At 38.0% G+C, this 18417-nt stretch overlaps 1 protein-coding gene across 1 annotated transcript in view; it reads left to right on the plus strand.

Moving 5' to 3' along the window:
• Window positions 1-2734: 2734 nt before the first annotated feature.
• The window catches only part of LOC139737055 (stimulated by retinoic acid gene 6 protein-like), a 33895-nt gene continuing 18212 nt past the window's right edge, over window positions 2735-18417 (plus strand). The window contains exons 1-13 of the mRNA XM_071647733.1: window positions 2735-2881; window positions 3208-3394; window positions 4429-4514; window positions 5274-5365; window positions 6596-6747; window positions 8020-8140; window positions 8819-8870; window positions 10328-10330; window positions 10810-10935; window positions 11363-11436; window positions 12972-13089; window positions 14978-15137; window positions 16693-16768. Coding sequence (XP_071503834.1) covers window positions 3388-3394; window positions 4429-4514; window positions 5274-5365; window positions 6596-6747; window positions 8020-8140; window positions 8819-8870; window positions 10328-10330; window positions 10810-10935; window positions 11363-11436; window positions 12972-13089; window positions 14978-15137; window positions 16693-16768 — 1067 coding nt within the window. The 5' untranslated portion in view covers window positions 2735-2881; window positions 3208-3387. The remainder of the gene's footprint in view (window positions 2882-3207; window positions 3395-4428; window positions 4515-5273; window positions 5366-6595; window positions 6748-8019; window positions 8141-8818; window positions 8871-10327; window positions 10331-10809; window positions 10936-11362; window positions 11437-12971; window positions 13090-14977; window positions 15138-16692; window positions 16769-18417) is intronic.

An 18417-nucleotide genomic window follows, 5' to 3' on the forward strand; every position in this document is an offset into this window, starting at 1 on the left:
CGAATGACATCGGAGATTATTGTCATTATTACTATCATCATTAGCATCATTCGAGGTAATTGAATAAGTAGCAGCACCTATATCATCGCTATTTTGACAAACTTCAAGGGGCACGCCCCTACCCAGCCCGACCACAGCTCATTAGTACGACAGGGCTGTGTATTAACTCATACCCTAATCTCGTTGAGTATCTTGTGTCATTTTGATGGTGGGGGACCCAAATAAACAAACAACAAACAAACATGCATGTTTGTTTGCTTATTTGTTCGCTTTTGTTTTGTTTTCCCTATCATCAATATTGATGTGGAAACACTTCAAAACAGGCACATTAACATTTTTGGTCATTCTGTGCATAACTGAATTTAATTTTGAATTGAATTCATTTTCCACAATCATCGCATTACGTTGAAAGCAACAATAGTAAAAACTGGTCACAGAAAACAAAGAAAATAGCAATACATGATAAGTGGATGGATCACTTTAAAAAAAATCAGTTAAAAATTGACATAGTACAAACAATAACAGATGCCAGTGATGCAACGAATCCACAGCAATTGACTCAGCTGGTGTACATCAAGCGCGCATCAAAATATCAATGACAAAGAAGAAATATATTGAATCTATAGAGGGGTTTTTTTTCTGCGTTTTCATCAAACTGTCAATCTTGCTGTTGTTTTTCCAATGCGCGTGACAGGTGCGGGATCCTTATACTTTGGAATACCGATTCACCACACTCCTCCTCAGTTGGAACGATAGCTCAATGGTTAGACCATTTAGATACAAGAGAGCTTGTATACCTCCACCGTGGAGCTGCTGAGAGATGACTGGACTGATCCCATCCAACGGGTGACACAACATTTTGCTCCTGCAGAGATTATTGTCCGCAAGTTTCTCCAAGGACTTAGGGAAAGGGTTTCAGGGTTGTAATATATGGTTTTAGGTTTAGTTTGATATTAGGTTTAGGGCTATAGGGTTGTGAATAGTGTTTCAGTTTAGTTCGGTTATAGGTAGAATTTATACTTGGCTCAGCATGCAGATATTTCATGGAGCAATATTGTCCCAGGAGCAAGTGTCATGGACGAATCCTACAACGAAATACTTGGATTTATCACGATCTTTCAGCCCAAGTCTATCGGGTGTACATTTCTGGTGCAACAGCTCGTCTACGGTACGGTTAAAGGGCGCCAGCTAGTGATATTAGCGCTCTACAATTACAATCATGTGATATTCTAGTTGGAGTATAATACCACCCGTGCAGGTATACCACAATATCTGTGAGACTATTGTAGTCGCGCGATGTCGACTACTATAAAGTGTGCACTCTGAGTATCAATTCTCACCCCCACCGACCTGATTTAAGAAAGGTAAAAACGTATCTGTGTATTCTGTCATCGTTTCATCTCATGTCATCTGAAAATGATGCAGGCACCAATGTACTTACTGCGGTGTATAGATAGGTGTCCCGTCAAGCGCAATAAGGCATAGAAACATGTACGTATGATAGACCCTTTGCACCTTCATGGTATTTATAAGAAACAATTGCATTTAGCATGTTTTCACTTTTTTTTTAAATCTATGGACTTACTGTATTACGTATACGTAGATAATGATTTTGACATTTCTTATTTACAGAAGTTGGACTTTTGAATATCTTCTGTTTTTAATGTATCATGTGCTGCCAAGTATCGATTGAACTTGCTGGTGTGCTCCTTGAAGCAAGCGGTATTGGAACCAGGGAGGTGGAAGACATTCCTGGTAGAACCATCTTTGCCTTGTACAGCTTTATGCCTTTGTTGAAATAGCGGCACGCAGTTTACTTCCAGTCTCATCCATTGGTTTCCTGTCCTAAGTATAGATGTTCTACTTTGACGCATTATAATAATATTCTTATCCAATATGCTTATCCGGACATTGTATCTGGTCGTCGGGGATATGATCCGTGGACACTGCGTCTGGCTTCACGGATCCCCTCCGCAGGAGAGCGATAACGTTGAATTGAATTGAATCGAATTGAATTGAATTGAATTGAATTGAAACGTCAAATGAATGAATAAATAAATAAAAATAAAAGATTCCTCCGGACAGATTTTCTGTCTAATCCGGACAGCGCTTGGAAAGGAGAGGTAGGATATTCAGCGAATATGTGGTGTAAACATCTAAATAAATGTTCGAATAATTCTAAATTCGCCTCCAGCTTTTCCTTTCGTCTATTCCTGTAATCACTGATGGAACATGACGACCAGCGAATGTATGCTTTTAATCTTTATATTGCTCTTTGGGGGTAAATATTTCAGAAAAATTCCCAAGATCCATATAGCCGTGAGATCGAAACCCGCAGTTCAGAAGTATTGCCTTGATTAAATGATAAAATATTGCGTAATGTTTGATTAAAAATATCGAAAGAAGATTACAACGTAAATAATGTTACTTCTTGGATCAATACTTGACACCGACGAAGTACCCCCTGTTTTTGTTTTTTTGTTTTTCGTATGAGAAGGAAGTTTTCGCCAAACACTGAGGAAAGGCGCCTATAACTATATGAAGTAAGACTGTTCAAACTGACGAACACAATGAGACCATACCACAAGTTTGGCCTTTACCCTGTCCGACGTGAGTGGTGTGATAACGCAGGTATGACAACTTCCCATTGGTATCGTGAATTCTTTATGCAGCCGCCAAGACATAGTGACCTTTGCAATCGATGTTGATTCTTCAGCTCATAAGGATGGCAGGGTTCTCTATCATTATCGAAACTATAGGGGACCAAACTATCGGTGCTCGTATATAGACCCGCGCGGAAATCGGCTTATCTCTCCCAAGACCTTCTTCTTCTGGTTGTTCATTAATGAAGTCCTCTGGGTTTCCCATTCTTCAAACACGAGTAAGTTCCATTAACTCGGATCGTCACTCCAAGTTGCGGTTCCTGTTGATGTTGTGAGTTTTCTGTGTAGGTCGCAACGAAGGTAAAAATGTACAGCTGCTGACTGTATTACCCAGGAAGTAACTTGTCGATGCGATGTTCGCAGGGAAAGCGGGAAAAGTTTCGCTTTGTAGGCGGCACTCATACGTCGAAAGGTATGATTTATGATAAACTCTCCTAAACTTCTCTTCACTGAAGAGACCAATTCATCATTCATATATTGAGGAACACTCAGACATTTCGTTGGCTTCTCTTTATTTGACTTCTCCGTATTTCGTTTCTTCCAGGTTGCAAGAGCAGGTATTATCCACCGCGACAGAGTTATTGGAGTTCTAGAGAAGTGGGTTTCGAGAAGCATGCATGCAGTTGGTTCGTTGCAGTAATGAATGAAACAGTGAGCCAGTAGGCCCTACCTCCACGCACGGCTGTCAGACATTACTCCTGCATTTCGACCCAAGCTACTCGCCATGGCACGTGAGTATGTTGTGAAATAGCTCTATGCCACGTCCAACAATAACGAATGTGCCAGTTTATCATGACTTCCCGACATGGGTTATGTTCCTATCGCATCACCTGATCGTAATCGGCGACATGTTTCCTTTGCTTTGTTTCTCTGTTCCTTGTTTTTTTTTTCTCTGCGTGTTTGTAGTGATTTCGAGGGCTACTGCAGCTGCTGCAGACGAGTGATTCATATAGCCGAGCGGACTTACGTCCCTAAATATATCCCACACAGATGATATTGTAGATCTAGACCACTAATAGTATTGATGTCAGAAAGAAAAGTCATAATAATGTTATACTGCTTATATTGTCAATGTTGTACAGTGTGTACTTCTGATTGACAGAAGACAACATGAGAATATGTGCTATCTAAGTTCGTATGCAGGTAAAAAACTAAATGGAATATGTCATCATAAACATACATATGATATAAATATATATATATATATATATATATATAACTATATAACTATATAACTATATATATATATATATATATATATATATATATATATACATATACGCATATACAGTGTGCATAAAATTTTTCACTTATACGTAGTATATTTGATCAGTTTTACTGATATGTTACTCTAATTCTGTCTGGTATATAGCTTTCAATACAATAGCGGATGTCAGTGGTGAATGTAATATGATTCATTGCCAAGGTCTAAAAGTACATACACTACAAAAATTTACCGCTACGTTAGAGCAATTTTAATGGTCAATATATATATGTATATATATATATTATAGGAGATAGAATTTAGTTCGGGAGAAACAACTATGCTAAAGCTTTATTTAAAAAGTAAAGTAAAGTAAAGTAAAGTATCTACATTATGGTATTAAGTTATGGATATCATATATATATATATGTATATATATATATATATATATATATATATATATAATTATAGATATATGAATGATATCAATATGATGAAATAAAAATGGGGTTATTCTGTGAGCGAGGAATTCACATCGTTTCTCCTGTCCTACTGTTGCAGTCTTTGATGATTTTGGGATCGCGTCGGCCCCGGACTGTCGAGGCCCCGACTGGACGATCTTCATCCACAGTTCCCTGATCCCAGCGGTATGAGGCTAAACAGAAATTTGCAATCAAGCATTAACAATTTAGCATTAGTGGAAGTAGTAGATAGAGTTCTTGGGTGGATTGGATAACACTCCTGCTTTTTATATCGAATACAAATATTACCTGTTTTCATTGTATAATCTGCTGTTTATTATGTAATCATGTTGTCATTTATATATCATACTATCATTACAGACATTTATTCCAAAAAACGAATGCTGAAAAAATATCTACAAAATAAGCTCTACAAGAAGTTGTAGTGGTAACAGCAGCGGTGGTTAGCAGTAACATATCGAAGTAAGCCACTGGAAATAGATCCTGACACCTCCGCAACCTTAGATGCATCATTGTCCTTTATTACGTAATCAAGTTCCATGGCTTAACAAAGCAGAATTTTGTGACATTCGTTTCAAACCAATTTAAAGGAGAAACTGCATAGTCAAGTCTTAATCATTATGAGCGTCGTACACTGCTCTGCCTGTGTTAATTGCCTGCGAGCCTTGAGCTGAATGGTAGAAAGTTGTCCCACAGACATTATTTCTGAAGCTTATCATGAATAAAGATAACTTTATCACCTTGTGTTTTGTTTTCTCCGACAAAATTACCTCACGTTCCATTGTTGCGTCATCACAGACGGTGATGTCATTGTAATCTTCCTCTATCATGTCAAAGAGGCGAGTAGATCTATGAATAACATAGATTATGTGTTAGATATTACGTTTAAATTGTGTACCTGCCTTGCAAACGTCACTTCCGCAGTTGCTGATCGTACTTATTCTGAGCTTCTTCGGAAAGCGATACAACTTCCGGTTACGTTCTCTCTTCGGAATCAAGCAACTGGCCGTCATACTGTGAGTCAATCCCAGATCCTACATAGCTCCTGTCTCCAACCCCTTCTAATATCTGGTATCCCCCTTTACTTCTAGTATTTGGTATCGAAACGAGACGTCTCATGCATCTTATCTGTTCAAAAAGTAACATAATGATTGTTAGATAATGATCTTTGCGGCATTTTATTGTTTCTGTAATCATTTTTTCCTGTTCATCTTTTTCCCTCAAAAGCGCATAATAGACCTTGCCAAAGGTATTGTGCCCTATGTCAGAACGGTAATAATAACAGTAATAATGATACTACTACTACTACTTCTACTCCTCCTCCTCCTCCTCCTCCTCCTACTACTACTACTACTACTAATACTACTACTAATAATAATGATAATTACAATAACAACAATAATGATATTGTGGAACTGTCTCTTTACTTCATTCATCAAGGATTTAAATTACGTTGGATATCGCTGTATTATAGTGAACTCCACAATAAATATGACATGTCTTCTAACTGCCCTTACGATAAATAAGAATTGTTGCTATCCGTGACAATAAGCGTCACGTGACCAAACCAAAACCATTCTGATTAAAGATAAGGGATTGATGAGTCAAATACTGACAGCAGGTTACACTGGTTCCCAGACCCCATGACTGGCAAACTGTTCGAGCAAATTACAGACAAAACAAAACAAACAAAAATCAAGAGACAATGAAAACCCTCATTACTTATTAACCTTTGATACAATCTATTACACTATACACATGCATTTTTGTTCCTCTCTATAGTTTATTTGGAATGTTTTGTGTGGTACACATGTGTTTTTTGTTCTTGTAAACTTCATTTACAATATTTCAAGTATCAAAAAAAATATTTTTGACGTCGAAGTGAATTTGAACACATACATTGAAAACTGGAGTAAACTTAACAATGTTCATGTCAAATTGAAAAGAGAGAACTCCAATCAAAGAGCGATGGATAAAAACGAAACAAGGTGAACTTAGCGAAACCAAGGCAGGTAAACCTTGGCCAAATAGAGCCAAAAAGTCAAAGCAGCAAACTTGATTGCTGCATTCAGAGACGAAGAGTACTACATGTAAGATGTACATAACAATTAATAGAGCATGAGAAAGGGAGGGAGGTGAGTTAGATATAGCTGGCTAGACAGCTGGTAGTATGATTATATGAATGTAAATGTGTACTTGCCGTGTTTATGTTTGCTTATTATTGTTTGTTTGCCTTTTCACTGAAGTCCGATAAACCTGCTCGACGACCACGACCATCGATGGTCACATGCCCTCGCATTCGGCGCCACGGCGTCGGTTATCTTGACCCTGTTCTCCGGGGGATACACAAACCTCTACCTGCCGGACGAAACAGAAGTTGTCGAAACATGGTTAAAAAGTAAGATATAGAGAGCAGAAAGATACACTATTATGTTTGATACATTTGTTGTTCGTCCTCTGAAGCGAGAGAAGAAGGGTTTTTTTTTCACGATTTTTCAAGGCGAATGTCATTTTAATCTATCAATCTATCTTTCTATCTCTCTGCCTATCTGTATATTTGTTGCTGTCTCTCTGTGTTTCTATGATATGTATATGATTATATTGATATACATTGATATATACATGTATGTCATATATGTATATATATATATATAATATATATATGTATATATATATATATAATATATATATATATATAATATATATATATATATATATATATATATATATATATAATATATATATATATATATATATATATATATATATATAGCGGCCACTCTTTTCATCTCCCTTGGTGACCGTCATTGACAGGCTTGACTGCATTATGTGACCGTGAAACCACAAAACGAACACAAAGTCGCACACACTGATTTTGCGTGAGGACTGAAAATAGGTGAAATGGGTCAACCTAGCCGATCTTGACTTTTGCATATTTTCTGAAAGGGCAAGTCTTCTATACATTATGCTAAAATTTGGGACCATAAAAAGGGCTGGAAAGTGTGTTTTATAGCAGCTTATCTCGAACATTTTTGGTAGAATACTGCGGTAATTAGATGTGTCTTTAGAGTCCAATTTTCATTTCTGAGAAACCTTGTACACATTCTTTACTTTCAACTCTAATAACTTTTGAAAGGATGACGCTACTGCTTTAAAAGTTGGCATTAATTATTGACAGAGTGTGTTAATAAGGAATGGCCAATTTCAGTTCAATTTGATAATCCCTTCATTGTTGTTACTCCGGTGGTTTACTTCCTGTTTTTGTCCCATTCATCGCACAGGCAGCATGGCTTGGTAAAGATTATGCGGTTCAATACACACTGTACTTCAGAGCCTCTTTTGTCAGTTCACACTTTTCCTGAGTGTGTGCTTTCTTTCCAATATTTACATAGGTTAGGAGCATCCATTTGAATTGATTTATACATCATTTTAGAACTTAGAGTCTGCTTTTTCAGAATCTGCCCTTAACTAAAAATCCATGTCTGGCGACTTTTTGTGTGTTTTGTGGTGCAGGGTCACACACACACACACACACACACACACACATATATATATATATATATAATGAAGATAAAGAGAGATATATTCGAGAATAGTGACCGCGTTGTAAGCTTGTATCATCTATTACGCGAATGTTAATTTGCATCCCTGTGCATGTCTTCTTTTATAGTTCTGCTTGGGGCGATCGCAACGTTCGAAGTCGGTACCGTACTCTTCCCCTTCTTCGCCTGCATCACCTCTCCCAACCTCTTCATTGGTTCGCTCCTCGGGTTCATGTACGTCGCCGTCTGGTGAGTGATTTTTCAGACAAGAAAGTGTGCATATTTAAACTAGATATAAACAGTAAAGCGTATAGCCATAGTTTACGATGTAGATGAGGTAGATATCCTTCAGATGTTTCCAGAAAAAAAAAAACAAGTCTATTCAAATTTGATCTTCATTTGACTTATTGTTTGTTTGTTCTAGATATCCTTTGACCAAGGGTCTTTTAACCCGCAATCTGATAATATCGATAAGAGAAGAAATGATAGTGCGTCGAAATTTCATGTTAATGATGGCTCTTGACCCTTTAGTTGGAAATGTGAATGGCATATTTCAGTGGTCTGCTTTTATTGGATGTTCAAAGGTCCATATTGACTATGATAACACAGCCTCGTGACAACGAGTGTCCAAAGTTCAGTGTAGACGTATAATTAATTTCTCATTACTGGTTGTTCATAATAGACAAGCTATACTTTGCCCATCAGTTTCAGTTTCTCGTGCTGAAGTTCACCGTTCTTATTTGTGCTTACAAAAAGCTAATCTATACTCAACGCTATAGCTGAGAGAATTTTCCATGACCTTTGGGAAAAGTGATGATTCTTTCGCGAATTCCTTGTCTTTCATCATCATTATCATCATCATCATCGCATGTTTTGATGCATAAAGATAACATATTTATTTTTATATGTTTGTTGCTTTTCTGTTAGGTTCTCGGTGTTGCTGTCAACCATGGTTTTATGTCCAAACCTGGACGCAGGGGTAAGGGGCTCAATATTATATAACGGGACGTATTCACATTTGCATTTGTTTCCTGGAACCCTATTTCCTGTATATTACAGTTTTTAAATTTTATTTGTTAATATTATTTTTGGGGGTTTAGTACACGAATTACATCATTGTGAAGTGAAATATGTAAGTAAATGTTCTGCAGAACATTTACTCAGTACGAATACGAATGACCTCTTCTGCTCATACGCAAAGTATGGAACTGCGAAGTGGCTTTCTTGTTCCATGGCGGGTCACTTTGAAAACAAGTCCAATGATACGGTAATGAGATATTTACCATTCGAGGACATACAGTCGGGTAAGTTTCATCACAAGACCTTTGTCAACCAGTCATAAGTAATAGCGCTATATGAAACTATCCATTGAGACTTGAGTGTAAGACCGGTGCAGTCTCAGTAATTCAGTTCAGTTCAGTTTAGTTCAATTCAATTCAATTCAATTCAATTCAATTCAATTCAATTCAATTCAATTCAATTCAATTCAGTTCAATTCAATTAAATATTTCGAGAATTAGTATACGGTTTCAGATACTTAAAACAGTGGTATGAAGATCAGTGTTACCAAATTCAACCATCTGCTAATCCGTTTACACCAAGTATTCTCCAGGCACAAAGCTTGATATAAAAAAGTATGTCGGTATTGTATTATGTTATAGTTACCTAAGATTCTGAATTCACTGTAGATATTTTTAGGCAGTTATATCTTTCATTATGGAGTAGTCATGTGCTTGTTTATAAGCATTTAAATGATTCTGAATTATCACATAATAAATTTGTAATTTTGTGTCATCATGATTAGATACACAAATAGAATTAAATGAAATCTAATTACTTATGACTGGTTGACAAAGGTCTTTGTGATGAAACTTACCCGACTGTATATCCTCGAATGGTAAATATCTCATTACCGTATCATTGGACTTGTTCTCAAAGTGACCCAGCCATGGAACAAGAAAGCCATTTTGCAGTTCAATACTTTGCGTATGAGCAGAAAAGGTCATTCGTATTAACAGGAATGTTTTTTTTTTTAATTTCTAAATTCACTTTGAAAAGCATCTGTGATATCATGATTATTCTTTATAAATGCTTCTTGCCAGCACACCCACCTGGCAGGAAAAGCATGTATTTGGCAATATCAATGGAAAGCGATTGATAATACATTCAATGCAAAAATGATGAAATGGATGCTTTCCAAAATGTTAACTGATCATTCTGGCCATTATTGGTCTCCGCAAGTTCGTTCTTTGTTTGAACGGGATTGATAAATCCCATTGTTACGTAAAAATAATGCATTATGTCCCTCTGAAAACGACTGAAGTGCCCCTAATCAACTGAGAAAAAAAAAGAAAGGTCACAGCTCGTACCAATGTGCCCATGAGCTCACTCCGAGCTGGCTTATTGGATTGAGTGCATATTTCAGTAATCCACAAGAAAGTAAGTTCCGGAAATACTTTTCTCTTTATTGCGTTGGTCCTCGTCGTTTGACGTTTTAGAGTAAAACCGTTTCTACTAAACAAAACTCTACAACGCCCTTTCTCTTAAAAAGCAAACAAACAAACAAACAAAACGCAAAAACCCCGCAGATACATTCTCCTATTGTTCTACTACTATTCACCATTTCGACTTCAACTTCATAGCACTTCTTCAGCAACAACAAACAACAAGACACTAACTATCATGTAATACTACTTTTGTATCAATGGAGGTCTATCCACAGCGCATCTTTTCTGTCCTTCTATTTATTCTTAAAAATGTATTAGACTATCTCTCTTACTCCTTGTCACTCTAATATAGTCAATATTTGTTGTAGTTGTTGTTTTTTTCTTCTCCTACCTCGCCTTGATTGTTTTCTTTATCATGTATTATGACGTCATCATCTCTCTGTCTTCCGTGGCACCGCTCCATGATACCAGGGGTTCCCCTACGAGTCGGTGGTCCTCCAGCTACCAGTTCTCGTCTTCACATTCCTGCTGATGTTGAGGTTCCTCTACTACCTCGTTGTGTCCATCATACGAAGGGTTAAAGGAGTGAAGCTGACGGTGAGTGTATACTGGTATATTTCTGCAAAGCGGCTGTAAAGGCGTCTAGTATAATAGCCGACATTGCAATTTCTAAGTCTCCGTGATAATCTTATTGTTTGGTACTTTTGTCATAAAAGAAACAATTACAACTACAACATATACACACACACACTCACACACACACGCACACACACACACACGCACACACATAAAAATGAATAACAATCGCATTTTACTTTACTTCCAACAAAACGCCAGTGCATGCATGCTCCAGCTTGCGTTGTTAATGTAAAGCTTATGAAACGTCTTTTCATTTTATAGTATTTCATTGAATTCTCTTTATATTCATTAATCATATTTGATAAAAATAATATTGTCCACGAACATTGAGTCAATTGATATTAAAACAACAACAACAACAACAACTTTCAATGTCTGCCTATAGAGCGACGAGAAGTTGATGAAATCATATCAAGCTCAACACGTGATGACGCTCCTTCGACCACCGCAGCCAGAGAGGTGAGACGATATAGTAATGTGACGTCAGAACTCAAGTAGACACCCCCCAAAATGCTTTGTTCTCACCTCCACTTGTAATTATAAACAGTAAAACCTGTCAAAGGCATCCACCAAAAGGAGATGAAAAAAAGTAGCCGTTACAGACAGGTGGCCGCCATAGATAGGATCGTTTAACGTGCCTTTTCTCTCTGGGAGGGGGTTGTAATTAGTGCTCCTATTCGGCGGGTGGTTGCTATTGACAGGTGACCGCTGAGATAGGTTTGACCGTATGCAACTCGGCTAACTTCATTAGAGGCAATGACCATGCACCAAAGTCCATAGCCACTGATATTACGGAATTGAGTTTTTTCCAGCTGTCTTGATTTGTATCTCCGTTTTTGATTTGTAGTCTTGGGAAAAGTAATCCAGTGTAGTAAGTCAAACCAAACTGACGTCTACTGCAAACGATACAAAGAAATTCTCATGATTAGAGTGCAGACAGTTCGGTCCATCTTCTTTTTTTACCAATTATCACTATCAAATCAATAGACATTAAACGATATGGGGGCGGGTCTAGGGTAATAACCCTCTGGGCAATTACCCCGGACCCCTCCCCTGACCCCAACCTTAATTCGACTCCTGAACATAATCCTAACCCTTACCCAAACTCTAACCCTAAACCTAACCCTAACCCTAATCTTTACTCTAAACTTATCACTACAACCAGTATTTAGCCGGGGGGGGGGGGGGGGGGGGTAATTGCCCTCGGGGGTAATTGCCCTGGTACGACGGGCGCAGGCTGACACGGTACAGTGACTCCTAACCCTCAGTATACTGTAGTGAGGTGGAAACTACATGTATTTGTATGAAAAAATGATATTCGTGACTTGCCTCCACGAAAATCTATGAAGAACACCGATCATGGGTAATCAATTTGTGGTGGTTTCTGTATTTTCTAGTCTCTACGCTAGCCAGTGATATGGAATTCTTCCCGTGCATGTTTATGGTGCACCTGAACAAATACTAGTAGAGCAAAAACCTCGCGGCAGCCTGGATTTAGCTGAACATGCCTTTTTTCATTTGGTGAACATCATAATGTTATTGTCGTTAGCATGTCGTCGCTTCTGAAAGCCCATGTACCAGACAGACGTTACCATCGCATGAGATTGACTCACTTATTTACTCAGTTAAATGGGGCATCGAGTATGTTTACCGTATGATATCAGAATTATGCATAGTACTTCAAATTTATTTGCCTGTATATAAACTGGCAGTGATTCAAAATTTTGCATGCTCACGCAATGTAGCCATTCAGGCCCAATCATGACGATATTTGCGGAAATAACATTGTTGTTTACCGTCTTTTGAATATGAAATTGATGATATCTATTCAATGAAAATGTACTTTTGAGTGTGTATTTTTTTTTCAACAGCCCTGCACAGAATCAGAAAAGTGTTATCATATCTTCACGTGTGCAAAGGTGAACAGCATGCGTTCTTTTGCATAGCGTATACATGCATTAAAGACGTAGGGTGATTTGTTATCTTTGATATAGAGAATACACCAAACGATGGGAACAAATAGCATATAAGTGGTATACCCCGGCTGACACCTTCGTCTATCCAACTCGGATCATCTGTACTTTCACCGTGGCTATCCTATGCCAGTATGAGGTAAGTGATTCATTATCATAGACTTACAGCTTTTGCGTGATTTGTTTCCTTTTTTCGTGTTTCGTATATTATCTACTTAACATTATTAACTTATATGTTATATTTTGCTTGGAAATATTCATGATTTTTTTTTTACAAATCAGATTCTAAATAACTTCTTTATCTTATGTTACATATAGTTTTTAACCAATAAGCCAGTTTACAGTTCCACTTTGCGCATGAGCAGAAAAAGGTCATTTGTACAATCAGGCACGTTGTTTTTTTAATTCACTGAGATAAGCATCCCTGATGTAATAATTATTCATGCAACCCTTATAGATGGTGATTACTGGCACATCCACCTGACAGCAAGCCTGGTATTTATATAGTATTGGATGGCCTTGAGGTTAATACAAGGAAATATTGGACGAGCTATGCACAAATATTGGACGAGTCGAAGACGAGTCCAATATTTTGCTTAGCGAGTCAAATATTTCCTTGTATTGACCGAAAATAGGACACAAAATATTATCATTATTATCCTACAGAGGATTTTAGCAAAGAATATTTTCACTTACCCTTTCTGTCTCTGAGTGCTGTAGAGTCTCCTACTGTACTTGATCCTGACATGGGGTATGGTACACTCTTCAGTGCAAGTTAATCCACTTCATTCCCAGATAAAACAGTGATCTATGTATTTTGATGTACATTCCAAAGGAAACTTAGATCAACGTCGAACTAGGCCAAAACAAATCTTCTGTCCTTGAAACAAGTCTCGTAACACAATATGACCACAGAATTTTAGAAAAAACGATATCTTAGTTCATTCGTGATTGACCAACCACAGACGTTTTTACTTCATATTTCGGGTCATCTCGTATATCTCAACCAATCACGGGCAGTTTATAAAAACTTTGGGGAATCCCCCTCTTGCCGTCCAATATTTTTAATATTGGTCGTCTCGGCAAAAAAATATTAGTCGAGTTCAACAAACTTTCTAAGTGGGTCGGAGGTTATGAGGTGCGTCGACAAAATAACACTTGTATTTGGGCTCTAATATCCTCTGTATGGATAATAATTAGCAATATTGGTCAGAAGGACTTTGTTTATGCATTCAACACAAAACAGTAAAATGAAAGTCTGCCGAAGTGTTACCTGCTCTTCGTAAGTTCATTCTTTGTTTGAACGTGAATTCCATAAATTGTGGGTATGCTTATGCATCATGCTGTTTGCGCAACGAGTGAAGTGCCTAACCAATTGAGAAAAAAGAAAGGTCACTTATACCAAAAAATGTGCCCATGAGCTAACTATGAACTGGCTTATAACAGCCCCGAGGATCAAGACCGACAAGTATCTTTGTTTTTTTTTTATTTGCATGATTGTATCTCTTTCTTTTATTTTGAATGTGTATATATATAATTGTATATTATGTATTATATACTTTGTTTGTAATCTCTGTTGTTGTTTTTAAGTTTTCATTTATATTGTGGTGATCAGGCCACCCTTTGTAAAGATTCGCAATAGACATGAAATAAATAAACAATAGACCACATTATTTGTCATTCCGATAGCGTAACCTAGTGGCGTGGATCATGTTATTACATGTGAATATTAGATCATCGCGAACGATCATGTATGAGAAGTATGATAATAAAATGTAGATTGTGTAAATATGTTTAAAAAGTGCAGTTTCATTTCTCAGAGTCCAAAGGCTTCAAGAAGTCTGCAAACTTAGATGAAGGTTATGGTAGGCGTTTAGATACAAGATGAAAACAAATATCGTCCACAGGAATAGGGAGTTTGAAAAGACAGAAACATGCTCTGGTCTTCATTCTTTCTTGGGAAAAGAAACACAGTCATTTCAAATCGTAGCAACTTATGCAATGATCGATTCTTGTCTAATGTATAGATTTCGATCGGGCTCACATACAGCTTCGATCAATTTATCAATCGTGTGGCGGACAGTTTAAGGGAGTACTACGGTGTATACGTCATCAGCTATAACATCACTCCAGCAGTGGCCAACGAGACTTACCTGGCCATCACTCGATACGAAAGCGCCGCTCATGGTAATTCCATTTCTCCTGTTCCTCTGTCAATCTTCTGCTGTCTTACTATCTGGTTTATTTCAATTGTTCCATTTTCTCTCTCCTTTCTCTTCAATTTGATGTTGAGCTAATTTTATTCCTGTCGATAAAGAATAACACACTATGTTTTACAAAGGACCCTGGCTATTCGTAATATGATGCACTGCTAGCGTTGCAAATCATGAATTGAGGCCAGCATCCTCAAAGCGCTGCTATCAAAGGTCAAAGGTTTAAGGTTAAAGGTTAAGTGAAAATGTATTTTTTTTAATATATATATTTCGGAAATGGTTCAAGGTACATTCATGCAACTTAGTGAACATATCCGTATTGATTGGCAGTGATTGTTTGAAATTTTAGGGTCAAAGGTGAAGGTCAAATGTACATTTTTCCTTCTTTGTTTCTCCCATGCTTGTGCAACGCCAGAGGGTATATTTTGAAGCTTGGTGTGTATTCGTATTACTTAATGTTTTTTTTTTCCCGGGTTGGGGGGGGGGGGGGGGGGGGGGATGAGGTCAAAGGTCAAAGGTCAAGTGTAAATATTTTTTTTAAATATATCTGGGAAATGGTTCAAGGAACTTTCATGGAACTAAGTGAATATTCATGAATTGATGGGCAGAAATTGTTTTGGAAATATTAGGGTTAAAGGTCAAACATAAAGTGAAAATGTTACAATTCCAATGTCTTTTTTCCCCTCATACCCGGAAATGGTTTAAGGTACAATGTACATTCACGGAACTTAATGAATATTCATGTACTGATTGGCAGTGATTGTCTTGGAAACTTTAGGGTCAGCGATCCACGTCAATTCAAACTTTCATTATTTTTTGTGTATGCAGTGCCTGAGAGTTTCTTTCTTGTTCGAATTGTTCTTGTTTTGTGTGAGCGTGCGTGTTATTTTGATTTTGTAATTTTACATTTGTATATTTATGTGATACTATGTGTGTATATTTTTTACTTTTGTAAAATCATTTGTAATTCAGCCTCTGGCTGCGATCAATGATTTGTTGAATAAAGATACCATTAATAATAATAATCAGGTACGGCTGAAGAACTGATAGCGCAGAAAAGTTGCATTCCAGGAAACATGTTGTGTTTCCTCCAAATGTACCCATGATCTTACATTCGTGTCTCTTAGGTAGAAGGGTGGCAAATTGTTTGAGCATGCAGTATGATGCTTTTGGTCACATGGAAAGTTATAAAGTGAAAAGATAAAAAGACGCTGTCTGTATAGTAGTGACAACGAAACAAAGCTTATGTGCATGCCATGGGGAAAGAAAGTCGAATGAAAAGTAGGATGAATGTTCTACCGCCCAAACACGTATAATGCTCTTTGTAATAACATGTAGAGCGTGCAGAGCAATCAACTTGACTATCCCATCGATTCGTCTTATTCGTAACCAATTACATGTTTTCAGACTGTAAGAATTGCTATATTCCTTCAAAGGAAAAAAAGGAGCTCATTTGGTATGTGCATAAAATTATTATGTGTAATTGTTTCCTCTTTCCTTTTTTTTTCTATATTGATTCAAAATTCCAGTATCTTGGTATCTGGCTGCAGCTTTGTCTATTATCACTTCCCTCACATATATTGGCCATATCTTCGTTTGCTACAGGTAATATTGCTTCTTCTTCTTCTTCTTTTTAGTTCACCTGAGCCAAAGGCTCAAGTGAGCTATTGCGATCGCCCTTCGTCCGGCGTCCGGCGTGCGTCGTGCGTCGTGCGTCGTGCGTCGTGCGTCGTGCGTCGTGCGTCGTGCGTAAACTTTTTACATTTTCATCTTCTTCTTGAAAACCCCAAGACCGATTTTCATCAAACTTGGCAGGTAGCATCCCTAGGGGGTTAGGAACTCAATTTGTTAAAATGGGCACCATGCCCCACCCAGGGGGCCCAAGGGGGCCCAAACCCCCCAAAATTAAGGAATCTGTAAAAATCTTCTTCTCTAGAACCAGAAGTGATAGAGCTAAGTTAATACTATGAGTTAGTACATTGATGACTGTAGTTTCAAGTTTGTTCATGGCAGAATCAGGGGTGCCCCCCTTGGGACCCAGGGGAGGGGGGTGGGGAGGGGTTCTAATGGGGCCTAAATTGTGCATTTTCATCTTCTTCTTGAGAACCCCATGACCCATTTTCACCAAACTTGAGAGGTAGCATCCCTAGGGGGTTAGGAACTCAATTTGTTAAAATGGGCACCATGCCCCGCCCAGGGGGCCCCCAGGGGGCCCAAACGCCCCAAAATTAAGGAATCTGTAAAAATCTTCTTCTCTAGAACCAGAAGTGATAGAGCTAAGTTAATACTATGAGTTTGTACATTGATGACTGTAGTTTCAAGTTTGTTCATGGCAGAATCAGGGGTGCCCCCTTGGGACCCAGGGGAGGGGGGTGAGGAGGAGTCCTAATGGGGCCTAAATTGTACATTTTTATCTTCTTCTTGAGAACCCCATGACCCATTTTCACCAAACATGGCAGGTAGCATCCCTAGGGGGTTAGGATCTCAATTTGTTAAAATGGGCACCATGCTTCACCCAGGGGGCCCCCAGGGGGGCCCCAAACCCCCCAAATGAAGTAATCTTTAAAAATCTTCTCTAGAATCAGAAGTTATAGAGCTAAGATAATACTATGAGTGAGTACATTAATGACTGTAGTTTCAAGTTTGTTCATAGGAGATCCAGGGGTGCCCCTCTTGGGGGCAGGGGGGGGGGGGGGCGGTTGGGAAGGTCCAAATGGGGGCCTGAATTGTACATTTTCATCTTCTTCCTGAAAACCTCATGATGTATTTTCGTCAAACTTGGCAGGTAGCATCCCTAGGGGGTCAGGATCTCAATTTATAAAAATGGGCACCATGCCCCACCCAGAGGGCCCCAGGGGGCCCCATTCCCTCCAAATTAAGGAATCTTAAAAAATTTGGGCCCTTATTGTACATTTTCATTTTCTACTTGCGAATGTCTGGTCAAATTTTGGTAGAGCTGTGAATAATATTAGATTAGTGACTGCGTGAAAGGTGAACTTGCGATACTCAGGTGAGCGCTAGACCCGCGGGTCTCTTGTTTTTTTCATGTAACCGCAGCTTATCGAAATTTAAAATACCAACATTACAGATGGACAACAGATATGATTCGTGCTACAGTCAGAGTTCATAGAAATGTATGGTTTCGTTTTATAGTGAGCGTTTATTGATGAAAAGCATATAACTAAAAAAAAAATAATGATCATGTTATATACCTCAAAAGTGAGAGTAAGTTTTCGAGATTTTTCTCTTAAATG

Source organism: Diadema antillarum, unplaced genomic scaffold (genome assembly GCF_040938485.1).
Source record: "Diadema antillarum isolate AM-2024a unplaced genomic scaffold, OU_Dant_1.0 seq00000678_RagTag, whole genome shotgun sequence".
NCBI classification, from domain to species: Eukaryota; Metazoa; Echinodermata; class Echinoidea; order Diadematoida; family Diadematidae; genus Diadema; species Diadema antillarum.